General features: G+C 39.3%; 1 protein-coding gene and 1 pseudogene across 1 annotated transcript in view; one reads left to right on the top strand and one right to left on the bottom strand.

Moving 5' to 3' along the window:
• SNX30 (sorting nexin family member 30) overlaps positions 1–22,240 on the top strand; it is a 133,925-nt gene that overhangs the window by 77,616 nt on the left and 34,069 nt on the right. The window contains exons 3-4 of the mRNA XM_006900840.1: positions 421–531; positions 20,547–20,705. Of these exons, the coding sequence (XP_006900902.1) occupies positions 421–531; positions 20,547–20,705 (270 nt within the window). The remainder of the gene's footprint in view (positions 1–420; positions 532–20,546; positions 20,706–22,240) is intronic.
• LOC102876036 lies at positions 2,380–4,573 on the bottom strand (annotated as a pseudogene).

Below are 22,240 nucleotides of genomic sequence, written 5' to 3'. Positions count from 1 at the left end.
AGAAGGAAGAGACAGGAATTCGTTCACAGAGTCACAGAGTTCAGTAGCAATATCATCTCTTGTGGAATTATTCTGGTTAAAGAATTCAAAGTTAAGTTCAGAGAAAGTGAATAAAATGCTTATACACCGTATGGTAAAGGAGTTGAATCCAATTTCCTAAGGGTAGGAAAAAATTTTTTTAAAAAAGAAAATATCCTGGACATTTTAATTGTAGGTTTTTAAAATTTTTAACTGGGCTCTGTGGCCAGGACGCCACATTCTATGTTGGTAAACTCTGCCATTTGGCAAGTATGTTTGTGGAACTAAAGTGTGTTCTTACCCCATGTGGTTATTCTAAGAGAACTTTTTCCCCTGCTTTTCAGCCAAGATCTGTTACTACTCCCTATGCTTATTTCTTTTCCATTCTCTTCTTATTTGCAGAGTACTCGGGTAGAGTTTGACCTGCCAGAATATTCTGTTCGTCGAAGATACCAGGATTTTGACTGGTTGAGGAACAAACTGGAAGAATCCCAGCCCACTCATCTCATTCCCGTAGGTAGTAAGTCATTACACTTGTTATTTGCTTTCCCGCCATCATCTTTTGGGAGGCTGTACACTGACCTCTCACCCTAGACTATGACTAGACTCAACCATACATGTTCTTCCAGACTGACGCATACAGTGTATGTAAAACATTTTATGTTTATGGTTACCGTATAGTATGTTGAATATTTTTTTAGAGAATTTTGGTTTTCTAATTTGCTATTAAATAGGCCAGCTTCTTGGAAAGTAGGGTCAATAGGTAGATTTTAATTACTATGACAAATTTTTAAAGTATGGATTGCTTTAGTTTTCATTTACTATCTTTAAAGGTTGACATTTAAAGATATAAAGCTGACTGAAGCCATTGCTTCAGTCTCCTTTGTAGACTCTGTTGTTTGGGTTCTGATAACTGAACCAGGGAAGAAGGGTAATATCTTTGATTATAGTTGGCAAGTTTTCCTTAAGCATGCGTTCTTCAAAGAACAGGGACCGAGAACACAATCCATTCAGGAACAGGTTTCAGTGAAAACAAACCAAAACCAAAAACACCTATCAAATCTTCTTTATTCGAACACTAACATTTATTTATTACTTATAAATGCACCTTTTTTTTTTAACAACAACAACAAAGCAAATATTTTTAAACAGATTCTCACCACTGGGCCAATTAACAGCTTCATGATGGTTGGAGAAGAGATTGATTGAGATTGTTAATAACTTCACCTAGTCAGGAAATCAAAAGATGACTTTCATTGGGAAAAATCTGCTGTCAGGGACCTTTCTAGAGTACTGAAGAGCAACAGTGTCAGTGTGGAGACTAAGGTGCACCTGATCCAGGCTATGGTCTTTGCAATTGCTATGCATCAGAGACGTGGACAATAACTAAGTATGATAGAAGAAGGTTCGATGCCTTTGAGCTGTAGTGCTGGAGGAGAGTGTTGAACATACCACAGACTGCCAGGAGAACAAGCAAGTCTGTCCTGGAGAGGGTGAAACTGGGCAGCTTCCTGGAGGCAAGGATTATGAGGCTCCATCTCATATACTTTGGGCACGTGGCCAGGAGGGACCAGTCCTTGGAGAGAGAGGGACATCATGCCTGGGAGGGTGGGACCGTGCAGGAGAAGACGACCCAGGATGAGACGGATTGACTCAGTGACTGGAGAAATGGGATTGGGTCTTTCACAGACAATGAGATTGGCTCAGGATAGGGCAGGTTTCAGAGTTAATGTACATAGGATTGCTATGAGTTGCAGCAACTCAGTAGCATACAACAACAACAACATCGTAATATCAACATAGAGACATACTTTGGAGATACTGGAGATTTGGTTCCAGCCCACCAAGAAAATATTACATTAAAATGAGTCACATGACTTTTATTTGTTTCCCAGTCAATAGAAAAAGCTATGTGTACAGCATACTATAATCCAGTAAGTGTACAGTAGTAGTATGAAAAAGCTTTGAATGTTGGGAGAATTACTAAAAGGTGACACAGAGATGTAAACACACATTGTGTGGAAAATGGTACCAATAGACTTTTTTTAACATAGGAAACATAAGTTTTATTTTAAAAGGTTAAGACTTTACACACATTTTTTTTTTAAATTACATTAAAAAGTCTTAAGCATTAAGAAGTCAGTATTACAAAACTGTTTATAGAGTTGTAAGATTCTACTAGTGTAAAAATGTCACAGGATTCAAATCACAATGTATCCTTAATAATTAAAGTGTTTTATCCCAGACAATAAAGATTGTTCATTTTAAGGTAAAATCCATTCAGAAAGGTGGTCCTGGATCCTTCATCAATTAAGACACCACAAGGTACCTGGCTGCAGTGACAATTCCACAGTGGTTGTTTCAGTACCTCTTTGCACCCCAAGTTGGACCAACCTGTTCTTGACAAACCACAACTTACTGCTGTCAGAATCTGTTTCTTCCAAGCCATAGACAACCAACAAAACACAATGGTTCAGTTGCTTGCTGATGCAGGATGAATCAAAATAAATTCCTGACTTGTAAGCGCATAAGACCAGCCTCAGTAGCAACAGCGAGGGGACCCACACATGCCAGTGCCTTCATCAATTCTTTCTTTTTTTAAAATAAATGATAATTAATTTCTTTTTATTGGAGAGGGGTGTGCAATTGTAGGTGTGTGTTAAAATTTTTTTAGTTTCTTTTTTAATTTAAATTTATTATTAATTTCAGTAGAAATTTACAGAGACTTTGGATTTCCATTCATTGTTGCACTTTTCTCCCCTCCCAACCCTCCCCCCTAGTACACTACCCTCTTGGAAAAGTAAAAGAAAAACTCTTTCATTGTTTTACAAGCCCTCGCCCAGGTCATGTAGCCTTCGCTCTAGACTCCTGTCATGACAAAAATACCTAATCACATATCCCTTTTAAACAGTTTTCTCCCTCATCTGTTTCAATGCAGTATACATTATTGAACCCATCTTTCTCAGTCTCTCCCCAACCCCAAGGTCAGTCCTGTTTTACAACAGTGGCACCATGCAATATTTGTCCTTTTGTGACTCAGATACTTCACTCAGCATAATGTCCTCCAGAGTCACCCATTTTGAATAATATTGCATGAGTTCCTTGTTTTTCAATGCAGCATAGTATTTCATTGTGTGAATATACCACAGCTTCTCTATCCATTCGTTTGTGGATTGGCACTTAGGTTGTTTCCAATTCCTTGCTATTGTGAACAAAGCCGTGATAAACATGGGTGTGCATATATGTGCTTGGATGTCAGTTATGGTCTCTTTGGGGTATATTCCCAGTAGCAGAATTGCTGGGTCAAATGGTATCTCTATTTGCAACTTTTTGAGAAGGCACCATACCGCCTTCCATAGTGGTTGCACCATTTTATACTCCCACCAACAGTAAATAAGGGTTCCAGTTTCTCCACAACCTCGCCAGCATTTGTTGCTTGCTGTTCTGTTAAATTTTGCTATTCTGACTGGGGTGAGATGATATCTCATAGTTGTTTTGATTTGCATCTCTCTTAGAGCTAGGGATTTTGAACATTTCTTCATGTGCTTGTTAGCCATCTGAATGTCTTCTTCAGTGAAGTGTCTGTTCATATCCTGTGCCCATTTTTCTGTTGGATTATTTCCCTTTATCTTGTTGTGGTGCTCAAGTATTTTATAAATTCTGGATATAAGTCCCTTACCTGATATGTCATTACCAGATACTTTTTCCCAGTTGGTGGCTTCCCTTTTTACCCTGTTGGAGAAGTTTTTAGATATGCATACGGATTTGATTTTTAGAGGATCCCATTCATCTATTTTATCTTCTCCTGGTTGTAGGTCATCAATTCTTTCCAATAAATTCTTTCCCAAAGGATCAGTTCTTTTGTAAAGGATGTCCACGAAGCCAGTGAAGCTGGCAGGAGAAAACTCGGGCTTGTAGTGGCAGACTTCAGTGTCTGTTCCAAGATATGGATAGGATTCCTCAGAATCAAGGCCTTTATTGTCTTGAACATACTTGAAGTCATAATCCATTAGGCCACCATTGCAACCTTCATTGCCTTTAGGCAGCGAGCAGTCCACCAGGTTCTGTTCCCTGAATGGAACAAGTTTGCCAGTTTTCCGGAACATTTGTCCTTCAAGGGCACCGGTTGCACAAAAGCCCAATATGAACCACAGTGACACGGATTCTTCACAGGAGTCACATAGCCCTTCTGAGTCCAGTCTACAGATTTGGGGATATTATCTGAGGGAAATTCTTGGAGCACCTTCTCCTTCCTGTGCTTCTGGTTTTTAAAGCCACTCATCACCTGCCTGAATTCTTCATTGATCATGTCCCTGAAGGCATTCATGTCCAGTGAGAAGCCATGTTTGCCCTGGCTGTCCTCCTGATTGTGCAATTCAATCATCTTCACATTTTTCTCCTAAATTATTCTCCTCCAGCTTTCTTCATTCGTGTCAGAGGGTCTCTTGTATGTTGACTTCCACTTAAACCGCTGCTCATCTAAACTTTGATCATGCTGTGAAGTAGCTGAAGCTACTACCAAGCAAAGAACACTCAGAAAGAGTGAAAAAGACATTTCTCAAAAAAACAGCATGGCTGCAGCTGGCACAGGTGCAGTGAGAACAAGCAGGGTGAGGGTCTGTAACCCAGAGCTAGACTTTCTTAACACGGGATTTTTACAAAGCATCGGTTTGTAAGAAAATAGACTTTCTCTAAAGTGCAAGAAAATGAAGTCTGCTTATACTTCTTTAGTTCTTGTCCAACTATTTTTAGTTGTTGTTGTATGTATCATTAAGTTGGAACTGGCCCATAGCTGACTCTCCAATGGCTTTTCAGAAACAGTTAATCACACAGGAGGAAATTTCCCATCCTTCTCCCACAAAGCAGCAGGTGAACTTGAATTGCATGCCTTCAAGATTGCAGCACAGCTTACCACTAGACCATCAGAGCTCCCTGGTTTTAGTAGAAATAACTATTTAGACCTCAAATGTTTCTTTGGGCTTTGGGGACCTTAGGGTAGTTTGGGCCACAGAGTTCTTCAGAGGGGCTGTAACATGCAGGGAAAGCCTTGATTGAATAAGAATGATACCAGAGTTCCTGTTACCACAGTCCTTTCCAATCCTTCTCCCGTTCCCATGGATGGAAGAGATGCTGTGTACAATCTTGCCTTTTCAAGGCAAAAAGTTGCCAGGGTGATAGGACCGGTGGGACTCATCTAGGATTCTGTGCTTCCTTGGAGGATTTCTGGTTTCCCCTTCCCTTCTCCCCTCTGTTCTCCAAGCTTGAGGTTTTGTTTTTCTGTCTTCTAATTATTTAAAAATATGCCTGAAGAAGGAATACAAGTCTTTGAACAGTTGAAATTATTGCTCATAACAGAATTTTAATTTGGCCAAATTGGCAGTGAATATCTTTTTCTTATTTTAAAATAAACTTTTAATTTGAGAATAGTTTTAAACTTACAGAATTATTACAAAGATAGTACAGAGAGTTTTTCACATACCCACACCCAGTTTCTCTTATTAACATCTTACATTATTAGCATCTTACATAACATCTTGCAAGTGGTGCAGCCAGAGAGCTCTGGAGAAGCAAGATGGTGAGATTTCATCTCGTGTACTTGGGGCATCGTCGCAGGAGGATCCAGTCCCTAGAGAAGCATATTGTGCTTGGAAAAGTAGAGGATCAGCGAAAGAGAAGAATACCCTCATTGAGGGTCATCGACACGGGGACTGACACAGCAGAGACTGTGAGGACGGTACAAGACTGGCCCGGATTTCCTTCTGTAGTCCATACGGCTGCTGTGAGTCAGAGCAGGCTCTATGCTGCCTAGCAGCTCTCATGAGCTTGAGCGTCTCAGAGATCATGAGACGATGCAGGATTTGGCAAGGTTCAGATCTATTGTTCATAGGGTCTCTATGAGCCATAGGTGACTGGCTGGCACCTAACAGTACTATTAAAGTGATCTTTATTGACATTAGCTTTGATCACCTTAATGAGGTAGTGTTTGTCAAATTTCTTCACTTGATAGTTACTTTTTCTTTCTTTTCTGTGTTCTTTGGAAGGAGTAACTCTAAGTACAGTCTACCTCTGGTGGCCTAGTGGGTAAGAAATTATTCTGTGAACACAAAAATGAGCGGTTTGAATCTACCAGCTGCTTTATGGGAGAAAGATAAACAGTCTCCTTCCCCGTGACTTATAGTCTCTGAAAACTTGCTCAAGGGTCAACAATGGGTCGAACCTGACTCACTGGAATGAAGAGTTATGCACCACCTTTCTGTCCTGTACCCAAACCTGGTTTGTTATATAGGAAGCGTTAAACAGTGACACCTGCTGGTGAAACATAATGGCACTCTTCCATCAAGCGCTCTGAAGTCAGAACTAAAAGAGAATGGAAGTTTCCATGATGGAGCTAGATTTCCTACGATCTGGATAGAAATGGAAGAATTTTTAGGAGCCAGTGGACACTTAAATTCCTTCCTAATGTCTTAGAATTCTCATATCCAACTTAGATTTTTAATATAGCCAATTTAAATATGAAAGACATGCCAGGTAAAAGTCTCCCTTTCCCTTACAGAATTTCATTTTAGAGCAGCTTTCCTAGGGGTTATCCATTTACTAGGATGCTAGGACTAGTTTCCTTGGGGAGGAACAGAAGGTGAAGGTGAAGAGTTCCAAGGTAGGTATAAGGGCTCTTATTATAGAGTGGAGACTCAGTGAAGATGTAGTGTAATGATTGTTTTAGTTTTAATTTTTTTTCAAGATTTACTGAGATATAATTCACATACCAAACAAGTCATGCACAGAATTGTATCCCCTCAAATATCTATATATCTGTCTGTTTATGTATGTTTGCTTATTCTGCACATTTTATATAAATGGAATCATATACTATGGGGTCCTTTGTGATTACCATTCTTTAATTCTGTATTATTTTCAAGGCTTACCTGTGTTGTTGCATGTGATAGGATTTTATTCCCGTTTATTGTCAAATGCTTTTTCACATTGTGCTTATCCACTCATCACTTGATGAACATTTGTATTGCTTTTACTTTCTGGCTATTGGAAATGTTGCTGGGACCACTAGTTTTTGTGTGGATGTTTCACTTCAGAGGAGTCCTAATAGCATGGTAGGTTATGTGTTGGATTACTAACCCTAAGGTCAGCATTTCGTACCCACCTACTATCCATCTGGAGAAAAATGATGTGATCTGATTCCATTTAGATTTACAGCCTGAGAAGCCATGTAGGACCATTCTGTTTTAACTCTGTAGGATCACTGTGAGTTGGAGTACATTCCAGGGCCTAGCTGTCCAGGGAGCTCTGTTGGGATAGTCTGTAGGGAATTGTGTCTCTCTGGAAATTTGAATCCACCAACTGTTCTGTAGGAGAAATATGGACTGTCTTCTCCCATATGATTTACCACATTGGAAACCCAATGGAGAGTCAACTGTGAGACAGTTTCAACTCAACAGCAATTAATTTGAGGCTTTTGAAAACCTGTTTTCCAAAGGGCCTACACCATTTTACTGTCCTACTAGCAGCGTCTGAGGGATCCAGTTTGTCCACATCCCCAACAACACTGGTTATTTCAATGGTCTTTATTGTTACAGTCATCCTCTTGGTTTTGCTTTGGTGGGATAGTGGTAAGGAATTGTGCTGCCAATGTAGAGGTATGTGGTTCAAATCCAGCACGGGAAAGAGATGAGCAGTCTCCTCCTGTGCAATTTATTGCCTCTGAAAACTTGCTAGTGCGTCAGCTATGGGTTGCCTCTGGCTTGATGATATAAAACAACAACACTGATTGTGAGAAAGCATCCCTTGTAGTGCTGTAGTTAAATACTCACCTACTGAGCAAAGGTTGGTGGCTCTAACCCACCAGCTGCTCTTGAGGAAGATGTGGTTCTGTTTCCATAAAGGATCCAGCTCTGGAAACTACCTAGGGCTGTTCCACTCTGCGCTGTGGGACAGCTGTGTGTCCGTAGTAACTCAGCTGCAGTGGATTTATTTGGGTTTTCTTTTTTTAAAATATTATTTTCTTTACGTGTACCATCAAATCAGATCTGACTGGTACAGGAGGAGATTACCCCTCCTTCTCCAGCAGAGCATCTGTTGGATTTGAACCGTGTACCTCTGGGATTGCAATGCAGCATCTTGCCACTAGGCCACCAGAGCTCCCCTTATTTGGGTTTTTTAGTGGTTGTGCGGCTCGCTCATTCTCAGGTTTGCTTTGCATCTCCCCCATGTCTAATGATAATGTTGAAAATCTTTTCCTGTGCTCACTGTCAGCTGTTTGCGTATCTTTTCTTTGAGAAGTAGATATTCAGAGCCTACTTTGTTGTCTTTTTGTTACTGACTTGTGATAAATAAGAAAAAAAAAATTTTTTTTTTAAAAAACCAACAACAATAGAATAAAAAAGTGTTGCCTAAGCTTGGCCTTTTCTCAAAAAGCTGAACATAGAAATCTCATATATGACCCAGCTATTGCACTGCAGGAATATACCCCAAGAAAATCAGAAGTGAGACACGAATGGAGGTACATGTTCACAGCACTGTCATTCACATTAGCAAGAAAATGGATACAGCCCAAATGCCCATCAACAAATGACTGCATTGAGAAATTGTGATACAGTCACACAACGGAATAATATTAAGCAGCATTAAGGAACAATTATTTCACAAAATACTATATAACTGAGTGAAGTAACTCAATCTCAAGGACAAATATCGCATAAGACTACTATTGTAATAATAGAAGGATAACTGAGCAAGATGTGTATTAATGTTTAAAAGGGGATGGGAGAACGGAAAAGGCCGCAAAAAAAGAGGAAGGAGGGAAATCACTTGGATAGCAATGGTTAGAAGGGTGGGTGTGTGAAGGAATAGAAAAGATTCAGTGGGGACTTGAAAAAATAGCGTGATAAGAGGCATAGATCTTAATAGTAATTCTGTAAATATAGTGTATATGAATGATAGTATAAAACAGTGTACATGCATAAAACACAATTGATAGGAATGCTTGTGTGCAAACCAATAAAAATATGAAAGAAAAATAAAACACCCCATTCCCAAATTTGAGGTCATAAAATTTTGTCTGTTTTCTTTTATAGCTTTACTTTCATAATTAAGTCTTTGGTCCATTTTTAATTCATTCCCCCCCCCCTTATATTTTCTTTCTTTAAAAAATTACATATGAGGCTATCTTTCCATGTCTTATTGGGCATTAGCTTTTCTTCTTCATAAGCTATCTATTTTTAAAAATAGAAAATTTAAGCAATAATTACCTATTTGGTTGTAGCTTTATACAGCCTCCATACCTGCAAAGAATATTAACCAAATTCAGAATATCGGGGGTGGTGATGGTTTGCTATCTTTTCAGTTGGTTTGCTATCTTTTCAGTTCTTTCTCATTTTTCTTAGATTTGATTGCATTTAAAATGTCCCTACCCAAGTTAAACTTGTCCTTTATAACTTCTAGCTTTGAAGCTGTCCTTGTTCCCTGTACTATTATAACAAAAATACCACAAGTGGATGGCCTTAACAAACAGATGTATTTGCATGTAGTTCAGGAGGCTGGAAGTCAGGGAGTCAGCTCCATTAAGTAGAAGGCTTCCTTTCTGTCCAGGCTCTGAAGGAAGGCCCCTGCCTCCCTGAACTTGTGCTGCTGGCTGGTCTTCTTATGGACTGACATCTCTCCTCCACCATCATGGCTTTTTTTCCCTTCCCTGTTGAATCACTCTTTTTTGTTTTAAAGATATATTCTTCATTGATGAGTTAACTGTGACTCCTAGTGATCCTCTGAACAATAGACCTGAACCTTGTCCTGTCCTGACCCATCCTTACAGTCTCCAGCATGCTCAAGCCCATTGTTGCAGAGTCACTGTCAGTCCATCTTATTGAGGGTCTTCCTTCCCCTCTTTTTCTCTGACTCTCCTCTGCCTTTCCCAGGATGATGTCTTTTTTCCAAGGCCTGGCGCCTCCTGACGTCATGCTCATTGTGTGTGAGATGAAGTTTCATGTACTTGCCTCTAGGGAGCACTCTGGTTGCGCTGTCTCCAGGAGAGACTTACCTGTTCATTTGACACTACATGGGATATTCAGTACTTTTCCACAACATCACAACTGAAAGACATCAAATAGTCTTCTGTCATAGGGAGCAGATGAAAGTACTGTGACTTGACAGCTGTCGATTATGAATTGTTTGAGAACATGGAGCTTTCAGATCCTGCTGCAATGCTCAGAGCACAGACATAAAATCCCTGCTTTGCATGGGTCTTTACTGGACCATGTGAAGTGGAAGATGAATAGACGAGCCCAGGGGTGGCTCTGATGAGGCACCTGATATTTTTTATTTGCTTTTCCACAAAGGCTTTCCTATCACTTTCCCTTGCTCCCAGATCCTGGCTCTGAGCTTGGTGGTTTCTGCGGCTCTAACAGGTCAGTCTTAGAGTTAAACCAAGTTTCTCCTTGAAGGCTAGGATTTTGAAGCTCCACCTCACATACTTTGGGCTCGTGGTCAGGAGGGACCAGGCCTTGGAGGACATAATGCTTAGAAGGGTGGAGGGACAGCACAGGAGAGGAGGATCCCAGATGATGTGGACTGATGAAATAACTGGGGCAGTGGGGGGAGGTATGTCAGGGTCAGTGAGACTGGCTTAGGACAGGGCAGGCTTCAGAGCTATTGTACTTAGGGTCATTATAAGTCACAGATGACTCTTTATGGAATGTAGTAACAACAACAGTGGGGAAACAAAAGAACAAGCAACTAGGAATTGACCCTAAAGAAAACCATAACTGCTACCCAAGCAGATATATGCACACCCATGTTTATCATGGCTTTGTTCGCAATAGCAAAGAGCTGGAAACAACCCAAGTGCCCATCAGCAAACGAATGGCTAGAGAAGCTCTGGTATATTCACACGATGGAATGCTTTGCAGCATTGAAAAACAAGGAACTCATGAAATATTATGCAAAATGGATGACCCTGGAGGACATTATTCTGAGTGAAATGTCTCAGTCACAAAAGGACAAATATTGCATAGGGTCACTGTTGTAAAATGGGACTGACATCGGGGTTGAGGGAAGGCAGAGAAGGAAGGGATGAATGATGTATACTTCATTGAAACATATGAGGGAGAAAACTGTTTAAAAGGGATATATGATTGAGTATTATTGTCATGACAGGAGTCCAGAATGAAGGCTGCACAGTGAAGTGGACCTAGGGGGAGCAATTGCATAACAATGAAAGAGTTTTTCTTTTACTTTTCAAGGAGAAGAGTGAATTGGGGGGAAGGGGGCAGACAGGGAGAAAAGTACAAAAATGTATGAAACCCTAAATCTCTGTAAACTTTAATTAAAATTAATTTAAAAAAATGGGGGAAAAGAAAAAAAAAAGAGCAAACAAATCTGTTTTGGAGGAAGCACAACCACAGTGCTTCTTAGAGGTAAGGATGGCCAAACTTCATCTCACTTACTCTGGGTTTATTATCAGGACTCCTTGGAGAAAGGCATCTTTCTGGGAGGGTCATTGGAAGATAGGAAGACCCAATGAGATGGAGTGGCACGGTGCCCACCACAGTGGCCTTGAGCATGGCAGAGATCAGGACGATGGCCCAGGACAGGGCAAGATACAGACTTGTTCATAGTGTCACTGTGAGTCCTTGTTGACTTGATGACCCCTGTTAACAACAACAACAACACTGGACAAACCCTTTTCCTACATCAGTCTTTCTCCCGCCTGAACAGAATCATGAGATAGTTAATATCTACCAACTTTTCTCCTAATCTAGGGCTTTCCTGTTTTATTTATTTATTTTTATTTTTTTTTTAAATTATTTTTGAGTGAGTGTACCGTCAAATCAGATCTGACTGGTACAGGAGGAGATTGTCCCTCCTTCCCCGGCAGAGCATCTGGTGGATTCGAACCGTGCGCCTCTGGGATTTTAGTTGCAGCTCCTTGCCACTAGGCTCCTGTTTTATTTTTAATAAATTCTGGCATTTCAGGTTTTCTGAGATTACAACAGGGTTTTTTTAAATTGTTATATCACTTTGTTCAGGATTTTAAAAGTGGGAAGATATGACCATATGTTCTCAAAATGTCACCTTAGAACTTAAAGTATGTTCAGTGTGTGTATTTATTGTCTCAAGATGGCAATTCATTTTGGTTTTCTTTATTAGCTAATGGTTGAAGCCACCAGAAAGTTTCCACTGTGATGTGGTTTTGGGATGGGGTGCAGAGGATTCAAAAGTTAGTTTTAGAACATCCTATTTCACTTCTTTGAGAATTACTATATTATGTTATAGTAAGACTAGAACCGATTTCATAGTTAGACTGTGGAAGCAGAAGCACATATGTTTATGAAACGCTCTCATTGGAATTTTAATAGTTACTTCAATTTTTCCAAAGGAAGTGCTTTCTGGAAGGTCACATTAATATTTATTATGCATCTAATTTTCTTTAAGGTAGTACTAAACTCTCATAGGAATTAATGAGAAGAAATATGTCATGCTACAATCATTTTTTCCTCATATGAAATATGTAGTTACCATAAAAATGGTAGCTACATTTTCTAGTTGGTTCTTCCTTTTTCTGTACATTTAAATGCATATGATTTTAGTGTACCCAAAAGATTACATAGTAAGGCATTCTGTGAACTTTATTTTCATTAAACCAGGCTTGGTAGTTGGGGTTTTTTTTAGGAGAAAAGTTTTTTAAAAAATTTTGATAATTCTTTATTAGTTAGTTTTGCTTAGGTAGGAACAGTATCTTCTTTTGTTTGATAAGAGCAGAAAAAATACGTTTTTGGCATATGGTGGGTGTTTACTAAGTGTTGAATTGCACAGAAACAGCAGTTTAAATGCTGACAGCAGGAAGTTGAACATTTCAAGACTGAGCAATTAACATCTTTGTGCAGAGTTTCCATTCAGAAATAGGAGCTTTTCAGTGAAAATCTACAGGAAATAGGCTTTATTGTCACAGATTTAAAAAAATCTCTTAAACTTATGTGAAATATAATAGATATGAAAGTGCTTTCCAAAGTAGAAAATGACATTAAAATGTTAAGGAGGTTTTTTATTTTTTTTGAAAATAAATTAAACCTTAAAATTTTCAATGTTTCATTCTAGGAAATGTCAAAGTATATTAGAGTGTGTGTGCACGTGTGTGTGTGCGTGTGCACACAGTGAACCCCTGTGTATTCCTTACCTAGCTTCAACGTTTATCAGTTGATGGCATGTCTCTTTTCATCTCTACCTCTGCTCATTCTCTTATTCCTCACCCAGATGAATTTTTAGATGAGCCTGGCTGAAAAGGTTTGTGGAAGTTTTACTCCTTATTTGACTTCCATTTCAGTTCTCAGTGTTTGCAAACTAATACAAAAATATACAACTAACACTTATTAGACAACTACTGTGTGCTTGATGCTATATTGAACTCCTCCTCACTTACGTTGTCTCATTTATAGATTATTGTTGCACTTGGTTTCATCAGCAACCTAGATTCCTATGTATGAATAACCCAGAAAGCAGTCCTACGGGTAACTGAGTTGGTGTGTCCCATTAACAAAGCTCGATATAGGAAGAAACAGATTTGCAAAGAAAGTCTTCTGTCTTGGGAATAATAACACCTGTTATAGAAGGAAATTCTATTTGCAAAAAGTATTAATGCCCAAGTTCCTATAAATTGTAAGTGCCCCTAAGACATTAAACATAGAGTACAATTTGCCAAATCTGAAGAATGGATAACAATTTCAGGTTATCTGCTGTGGTCAGTGAGGCATACCTCATCACTTATTTGCTCATTAGGCCTTCCTCTCAAGTTCTGTTTGGTATAAGCAAATGAGGGTATACTATAGAGGGATCACTTGAGATAAGAACAGAAAAAAATCCACTGACCTTACTAACTGGAAATCACTAAGCCATTTAAACAAGAGTGGATTCTGCAGTAGGTCTGGATTGAGTAGAGAAATGTGCATTGAGAGATCTTCTGAAAGTAGTTTCGGTTTTGTTTTGGTTTCTGGAATATAGAAGAAGGTTATGAAATCAGAGGAAGGGGTAGAAATAAAGAGAAATTACTGTTTCCCCCCACGAATTAAAAGTTTGGAAGACGAAGAGTGGAGGAGAAGGAGTTAAAAGGTCAAGAGAAATTGGGGTTTCTTCCAGGTAGAAAGAGATCCATTTATATAGACTTAAAGAAAAGAGCTGAATAAGCAAGAGATTTTGAAGACACAGGAAAGAGAAAGTATAGTTAATTAATGATGGTAATGTACATGGTAACGAGCTAGTGGTATCAAGAACATAAATGGAATCATTAACTTGAGGGGAGACCTGGAGAGCAGAGATGAGTAGATGACTGAGTAGATGAGTTTCTGTGGAGGAAGTGAAATATTTAGGGAATCCCTTGTGTCATGCCCTTACACTTGTCTTTATAATTGGCTCCTAACTCAGAGAGATGGTGGTCTGCTTAGCATGAAGAAGCGGAGGAGTATAGGGTTTAAGAAGAATGGTGTTGTCTACCATCGAGTTGAAGCACCCCATAGCTGACTCTCCAGCAGGTTTTCAAAGGCAGTCAGTTGCACAGGTAGATATTGTCCATCTTTCTTCCATGGAGTAGCTGGTGGATTTGAACTACGTGCTCTTGTGTTGTCAGCACCAGTTCCTCATCACTAAGCCACCAGAGCTCCCTTTAGAAGAATGGCTACCTAGAAAATGGGAAAGGGACTGACTGAAATAAAAAAATAATTCTAATGGGTAGCCATACTCTCTTCAGACCCATGCCTCTCAGTGGTCTAGAGCAATTGTATTGAGTGGCTTGAGCATCTGACTCAGTAGCACATGACTAATGATCTACCCAAGTGCATACTCCAGAGGAGCCCTAACTTGGATATATTATTACTGACTCTACAATCCATCTCAGCCAGGGTCTTTCTGTCCTTTGCTGTCCCTCAACACTTCCAAGCATGATCCAAGCAAATTTTCTCCAAAGACTGGCCCCTCCTGGCTACATGCCCAAAGTATGTAAGACAGAGTCTCAAAATCCTTGCCTCCATGGAGCAGCTTGGTTTCACTCTCCCCAGGACAGACCTGGTACGTCTCATGGCAGTCCATGATATGTTCAGTACTCTTCTCTGGCACAGCAACTCAAATGCACAAATACTTCTATCATCCTTGGTCATTGTCCTGCTCTCTGATGCATAGAAGTAATTGCCAAGATCATGGCCTATATCAGACGCACCTCAGTCTCTATGCTCTGGAGAGTTCTGACAGCAGATTTTCCCAATACAGTCTTGTCTTTTGATTTCCTGACTGCAGATGCCATGGCTCATGATAGAGCAGAATTCAGAGTGATTGTGCATAAGCTTACTACGAGTCATTGACTCAATGGCACATAACAACAACTATTCTGTTTTCCTCATTTATTTCAGAACATTTCCACTGTGCTCTTGAAAACTCTAGCTTTGTTAAGTAAAGAAATATCTCAGTATTCTTAACTCTCTTCCCTAAATCTCATCTCTCAATGTTTCTAAGCACTGGTTGTGCTTGAAGGGAGCCTTCCTCTGAAGCTGCTGTCAGTCCAGTAAGACCAAACAAAACAAAACAACTCTAATTGCATGTTTATTGTGTAGTAGGCATTGTTTGAAGTACTTTCATGGTATAACTCAATCATTATAACAATTGAAGAAAGAGTTTGGCACAATTGTTACTTGTTTTTCCTAGAAGAAGAAAATGAACCATTGAAATAGCCCAAAGTCATTAGAGTAGTAGGAGCAGAGGTGGAAGATGAACCTAGGCAGTGTTTACGCTTGAGAACTACATTGTCGCTGACTTTCCTGAAGCCTTTTTAGGTTAATGCTGTCACCTCATGTACTTCAATTCCGGGGGTGCTGGCATTATCAACTTCTAATTTTTTTGGGTTGCAAAAATTTTCTGCCAAAAGACTATTCACTAAAATGTATAGAAAACTCTATTACCTCAACAATAAAAAAACCCAACAGGTACAAAATAGGCAAAGGATGTGATTAGACACTTCATCATTAAAGACTGGCATGTTCACACCTATGATAATTGCAGCATTACTCACAACAGCAAAGCATTGGGAACAAACCAAGTGTTTATCAGTGGACAGATTGCTAAAGATTCTCTGGTGCGTTCACACAGTGAGTGAGTATTATGCAACAGTGAAAAGCAGTCAAAGATTTGTGAAATACTGCACAACGTGGATGAATCTAGAACAAACAATGCTGAATAACATAAATCAGTCACCAAAGGATAATTATGGTATAAGACCACTAATATTAAAGCTTAAGGAAAGGTTTACACACAGATTCATTCTTGAGTGGTTAATATGGGTGAGAAGAGGAGGCAAAGAGAGTAAACATTAATACTTAAGTTGGCTAAAAGGAAAGGCAAACAATAAAGATTTGATTTGATAAGACATTGTAATAAATGAATAACAGTAATCAGTTGTAATTGATGTTATTAAAAAGATTGTATTTGAATGACACAGCTAGTGTGATTTGTAAACATTAACTCAAAAAAAGTAATGCTTAATTTTAGAGATGGTTTAGTGTTGTACATCTAGATTGCATCATGCCTTTTCCCATTGGGGTCTGCTATACCCACTACTTCTTAAGAGTTTATAGTTTTTTAGGGAGCTCTGGTAGCCTAGTGGCAAGAAAGCTACACTGCAGACCCAAAGGAGCACGGCTCAAATCCACCAGATGCTCTGCTGGAGAAGGAGGGTCAATCTCCTGTACCAGTCAGATCTGATTTGACAGTACACACAAAAATAATAAAATTTAAAAAATTTTTAAAAAGTTTATAATTTTTAAAAATCTCTTTACTAACATAGGTCTTGGGAAGTTGTGGAATTAATTAATCGAATTTAACTTATCACCTTTAATGTAAATTGCAGGATAGATTAAACATTAGAAAAGACATGACTTTAATTTGCCAGTGGTGATATTAAAGGAAGAAGGCATGGTTCTTGATAGATCCCCAGAGTACATCACATACTCTTTGACTTGGTCTTCCTTGTCTGGTCTTATTCCTGAAAGAGGTTTGTGCATATGCCTAGGCTGTATCCTCAGGGATGCTTACAGAAGCAGTTGGCAGTGGCACAAAACTGTAAACAGTTCAATTGTGCATGATCAAGGATGTAATCGGCAAGCTGTCATATAGTCACAGAATGTAAGTCTGTGGAGCAATGAAATTATTTACCTGTAGCATATCTTCACCTGTATAGATAAGGCCAGAAACAGAGCATTGAGTGATAAAAACTTATATGTTAAAACAAAACAAAACAAAAAAAACTTATATGTTGTTATGTGCTGTCAAGTTGTGTGTAACTCATGGCAATTATATGTACCATGGTTCTGAACCCTGTTTTGTCTTGAGCTAATTTCATTGTCTCCAGCACATTTACCCCCATTACCCCAGTTACTGGGTCTTCCTCTCCTGCGCTGTCCCTCCACCCTTCCTGTATGATGCCCTTCTCCAAGGACTGGGTCCTTCTGGCAACATGACCAAAGTATGTGAGATGAAGCTTCAAAATCCTTGTTGCCAAGGAGTAGCACCGTTTCACCATCTCCAGGATAGACCTGTTTGTTGTTACATGCTATCAAGTTGGAACAGCTCATAGCTGATCTTTCAGCAGGTTTTCAGAGGCAGTAAATCTCATGGAGGAGATTACCAGCCTTCTCCCTTGAAAAGCCAGTATAATACTATTTTTACAAAGTTCAGAAGCAAGTTCAGAAAGAATAGGTTTTCATTCATTCTTTGATAGGCCTTTTCCTCCCTCCCTTCTCCCCTAATTCACTTTGTCATGCATGTTTTGTTCCAGATAATGAGTTGCCGTACAGTATCTAACCATTTTTTCCATAAGGTAGGCCTCCCTTTTCTCATTCCCGTAGATATTGTTCATTATCTGTCCATTCTTTCCCTGCTTGCCCCTTCCCCATGTCCATTCTCTTTTTATAACTGCTCTTATACAGTATTTGTTCTTTTGTGACTGAGATATTTCCTTCAGCAATGTCTTCTAGAGTAATCTATGTTGTGTAGTTTTTACAAGTTCTGTAAACTTTCACTAAAATCAGTTTTTTTAAAAAAGCAAGTTCAGCAGATGCATTGCTTACATAATATAAGGTATGTTGTTATGTGTCGTTGACTTGACTACACAACTCATAGTGACCTTAAGCTCAGTAACTGCACTTTGTTCTGTCCCGAGTCGATCTCACTGTCTCTGACACACCTACCCTCATTACCCCAATTACTGTCTCATTCCATCTCACCCAGGGTCTTTCCCTCCTTCACTGTTTCTCTGCCCTTCCGAGGATAATGTCCTTCTCCAAGGATTTGTCCCTCCTGGCAACATGACCAAAGTATATGAGACAGAGCCTCAAAATCCTTGCCTCCAAGGAGAAGCTTGGCTTCACCCTCTCCAGGACATGCCTGTTAATTATCTTGGTGGTCCATGGTATATTCAATATTCCTCTCCAGTGCCACAACTCAAAAACATTTCTTCTTCTTCTTCCATGTTTGGTCATTGTCCAACTCCCTGATGTATAACAAGTAATTGCAAAGATTGTGGCCTGGACCAGGTGCACCTTAGTCTCTAGTTTGACATAGTTGCTCTTTAGCATTCTGGAGAGGTCCTTGACAGCAGAATTTCCTAATGCAATTCATCTTGCCAAACAGTTGACAAGGTCGCTGTCCTTCAGATTTCTTGGCACAGCCTGGTGAGCATGTCTAGGGCTGTATCTATTTGCTGAAATATATCAATTTGTGTTCCATGAACTTCTGGGGCATGTTTTTTGTCAAATCCTTCAGAGCAGCTTGAACTTTCATCATTGCCTCTTAATCATATGTTGTTTCATGAAATTCTTCTGTGTTGGCCAATTCTTTTTCGTACAGTGATTCTACGTACCCATTCCATCTTTTTTTGTTGCTTTCTGGATCATTCAACATATTGCCCATAGCCTCCTTAAGTATAAAGTATGTTGTTATTGTGTGCCATCGAGTCACCTGCAACCCATAGTGACCCTATGGGGTCTGAACCCTGCCCTGTTCTGAGCCAGTCTCACTAATTCCAACACACCAACCTCCATTTTAACCCCAGTTACTGTACAATCCATCTCATCCGTGGTCTTCCTCTCTTGTGCTGTCCCTCCACCCTTCTAAGCAGGATGTCCTTCTCCAAAGACCAGTCTTTCCTGGCCATGTGTCCAAAGTATGTAAGATGGGACTTCAATATCCTAGCTTCCAAGGAGAAACTTGATTTCACCCTCTCCAAGGCAGACCTATTTGTTTTCTTGGCATTCCATGTTTAAGACTCTTCTCTAGCACCGCAACTTGAAGGCATTGATTCTTCTTCTGTCATCCTTAGTCATTGTCCAGATCTCTGATGCATATCAAGTAATTGCAAAGACCATGGCCTGGATTAGGTGCATGTTAGTTTCTAGACTGACATCGTTGCTTTTCAGTACTCTGGAGAGGTCCCTCTCAGCAGATTTTCTCAGTGCAATTCGTCTTTTGATTTTCTGACTGCTGGTGTTAAGAGTGCTGATTGTGGAGCCAAGCAAGCTGTAATTGTTAACAACCTCAATTTCTTCTCCATCTATCATGGTGCTGGTAATTGTACAGAAAATGGGAAATAAAAATTTTAGAATCATATACCCTTGCACAGGGTGGAGTAAAGTGGAGGTCTGATCAGGAACCAATAGACAGGAATTTGTTAGGGTTGGAGCTCTATTTGTCAAGTGGAGTGCACTGGTTATACTCTGTGAGTTAGAAAGATATACTCTCTGAATATTTCATAATTAAAACACTTAAAACTGCACATAATAGATACTTCCTTTGTGGTGGTATGATAAGGAAGTTCTTATAGTCAAGTATTTGGTAAGCTACTACAGAAATAGACTATTTTAAACTAAAATTCAGCAGCGTTTACAAACCACCAGCAATACTGGCATAAAGCAAATAGTATAGAGAAATTTATTTGAATAAAGAAAGTTAAGGAAATTATATTGTTAAGAACGTTTGGGTATAAATGTAAATAAATATAAATAAATGACTCCGAAAAGACAGTTTTTGGAAACACAGAGTTTCTAATATTCTTCTTTTCCCCATTTATTGGGTTACACCTTGACTGAGTGTAGAATCTCAAGATGTCTAAATAAATCTTTATGCAGCTGATGTTATCTTCTTTCCTTCTTTTTCCTAAACTCTGTCTCCCCTTCCAGTTTTGTGCCCTGACTTTACTTTAATTACTATACAGATAACAGTACTATTTGATTTACTGGATAAATATTGGCTGTTATCTGTGTTCCAGGGGCTATGCCATAAAGTTTTATTCTCTGTGTTATGAAATTGACAAGAGTGATTATGATTTATTCCCTCTATCAGACTTCTCTACATTGATGACTATGTAAAGGTCTGACCAATTAAGAAATACCACTCTTGGACAGATGGGTAATGGGAATTATTTGCTAGCCTTATGGCTCTGCCTTGTACCATCTCATGAATTACTCTTAACATTTTTCTTTCTGCCTTCATAGCCACTGCCTGAGAAGTTTGTAGTGAAAGGTGTTGTGGATCGTTTTTCAGAAGAGTTTGTAGAAACCAGAAGAAAAGCTTTGGATAAATTCCTGAAAAGAATCACAGATCATCCTGTTCTCTCCTTCAATGAACACTTTAATGTTTTCCTCACTGCTAAGGTAAGGACAAGATGCAGTGGTTGCATAGTGGATTGATTGTGCATTGGGCTGCTAACTGAAGGGTGAGTGGTTCTAATCCACCAGCTTCTTTTTGGAAGAAAGATGAGCAGTCTCTTCCCATAAAGGTTTACAGCGCTGGAAACCCACTGGTCAGTTTACTATGAGTTAAAATGAACTTGTTAACTGTATGCTTGGATATTTTGAATATAAGGATACAATTTTGCAATTCTTTGTTAGAATGATTTCTCACAAGCCACTTTCATGAATGTTCTAGGACAGCAGATACCCTAAAAATTGCTGGTTTCAACTAGCAGAAACAAGTCTTCTGTGTTAGAGCTCAGAAGGAAAAGAACCTTGCAAAAGCAGAAAGTTGTAAAATATTTTAATTTGTCAAAAACAGAGATAAAATGTTCTCTGAAAACACTTCTTAGCAGGATGGTCCAGTTTGACCAATAGTAGACCTAGAAGAGATGGAATATTTATTGACTGCTTAGTAAGGCACCTCTTCATAATACCCTGTGATGGATTACTCATCACCTCATTTTGTAGACGAGGAACCTGATATTCAGGAAGTTTGTACTTATGTGGCATAACTGCAATCTGAAGTTGGGTCTTTGTGGTTCTTGAGCCCAAGCTTTGTACCGTGTACTGCCTGATCAAGAGCACTTCAGCATTACTTAATTGCGTCCATGTTCCTGTTAGTTGGGCATTTTCCAAGGAAATAATTCTGTGTATTATACCAAGTTGACATTTCACCATTTTTTCCTCAGCATTTCCCCATTGGCAGAACTGGCCCCAAACCCGAAAAAGCTACACTCTTATTGTCTGTGGAAATGGAGTCACATGCTTAGGCTCTTGTGCCAACTTCCTTCCAGCACCATCTGTTTAGTTTCATGTATCATATCTCCACATTTGGGCCATGGGTGATTTGTTCCATGTTGGCATGGACTTTGAGGTCCAGGTATTTTCTTTTTTTGCTTTTGAAAATTGATAAATTCTTACAGAAAACATCAGTTGATATAAAAGACTTTAGAGAAGAAACAGTGAGAAGAAACCACATGCAAAGTCCTTCCGTTTTTCAGATTTTTTTTTAATAAGTCATTCCTCAGTTGGCATTTAGCCTGGTTGATGACGTTCTCATTCATCTCCTTTTTTTCTCTCAGAGGCTTTTCCCTCACAGGTCTAACTTGTTCTTTTTTTTTTTTTTCTTTTAACTTGTTCTTTTTTTATTAAAAAAAGTATCTCTGGGTAAATTGGTCCTCGGATATAGTTTTTTCAAGCTATTTTTAAGGTTAAAATCTCACCTTTTCTCCAAAAATGAAATTGTTGTTGTTGTTATGTGGCGTCGAGTCTTTGCAACTCATAGTGACCCTATGCACAACAGCCCTAAACTCTGCTCTGTCCTGTGCCAATTGCACTGCCTCTGACACACCCACCCTGATTACCCCAGTCACCGAATCAATCCACCTCATAGAGGGCCTTCCCCTCCTGTGCTGTCCCTCCACCCTCCCAAGCATGATGTCCTTCTCCAAGGA

Source organism: Elephantulus edwardii, unplaced genomic scaffold, assembly GCF_000299155.1.
Source record: "Elephantulus edwardii isolate Elephantulus edwardi_28Jun2011 unplaced genomic scaffold, EleEdw1.0 scaffold00297, whole genome shotgun sequence".
NCBI classification, from domain to species: Eukaryota; Metazoa; Chordata; class Mammalia; order Macroscelidea; family Macroscelididae; genus Elephantulus; species Elephantulus edwardii.
This window is presented reverse-complemented; position numbering and strand designations above follow the sequence as displayed.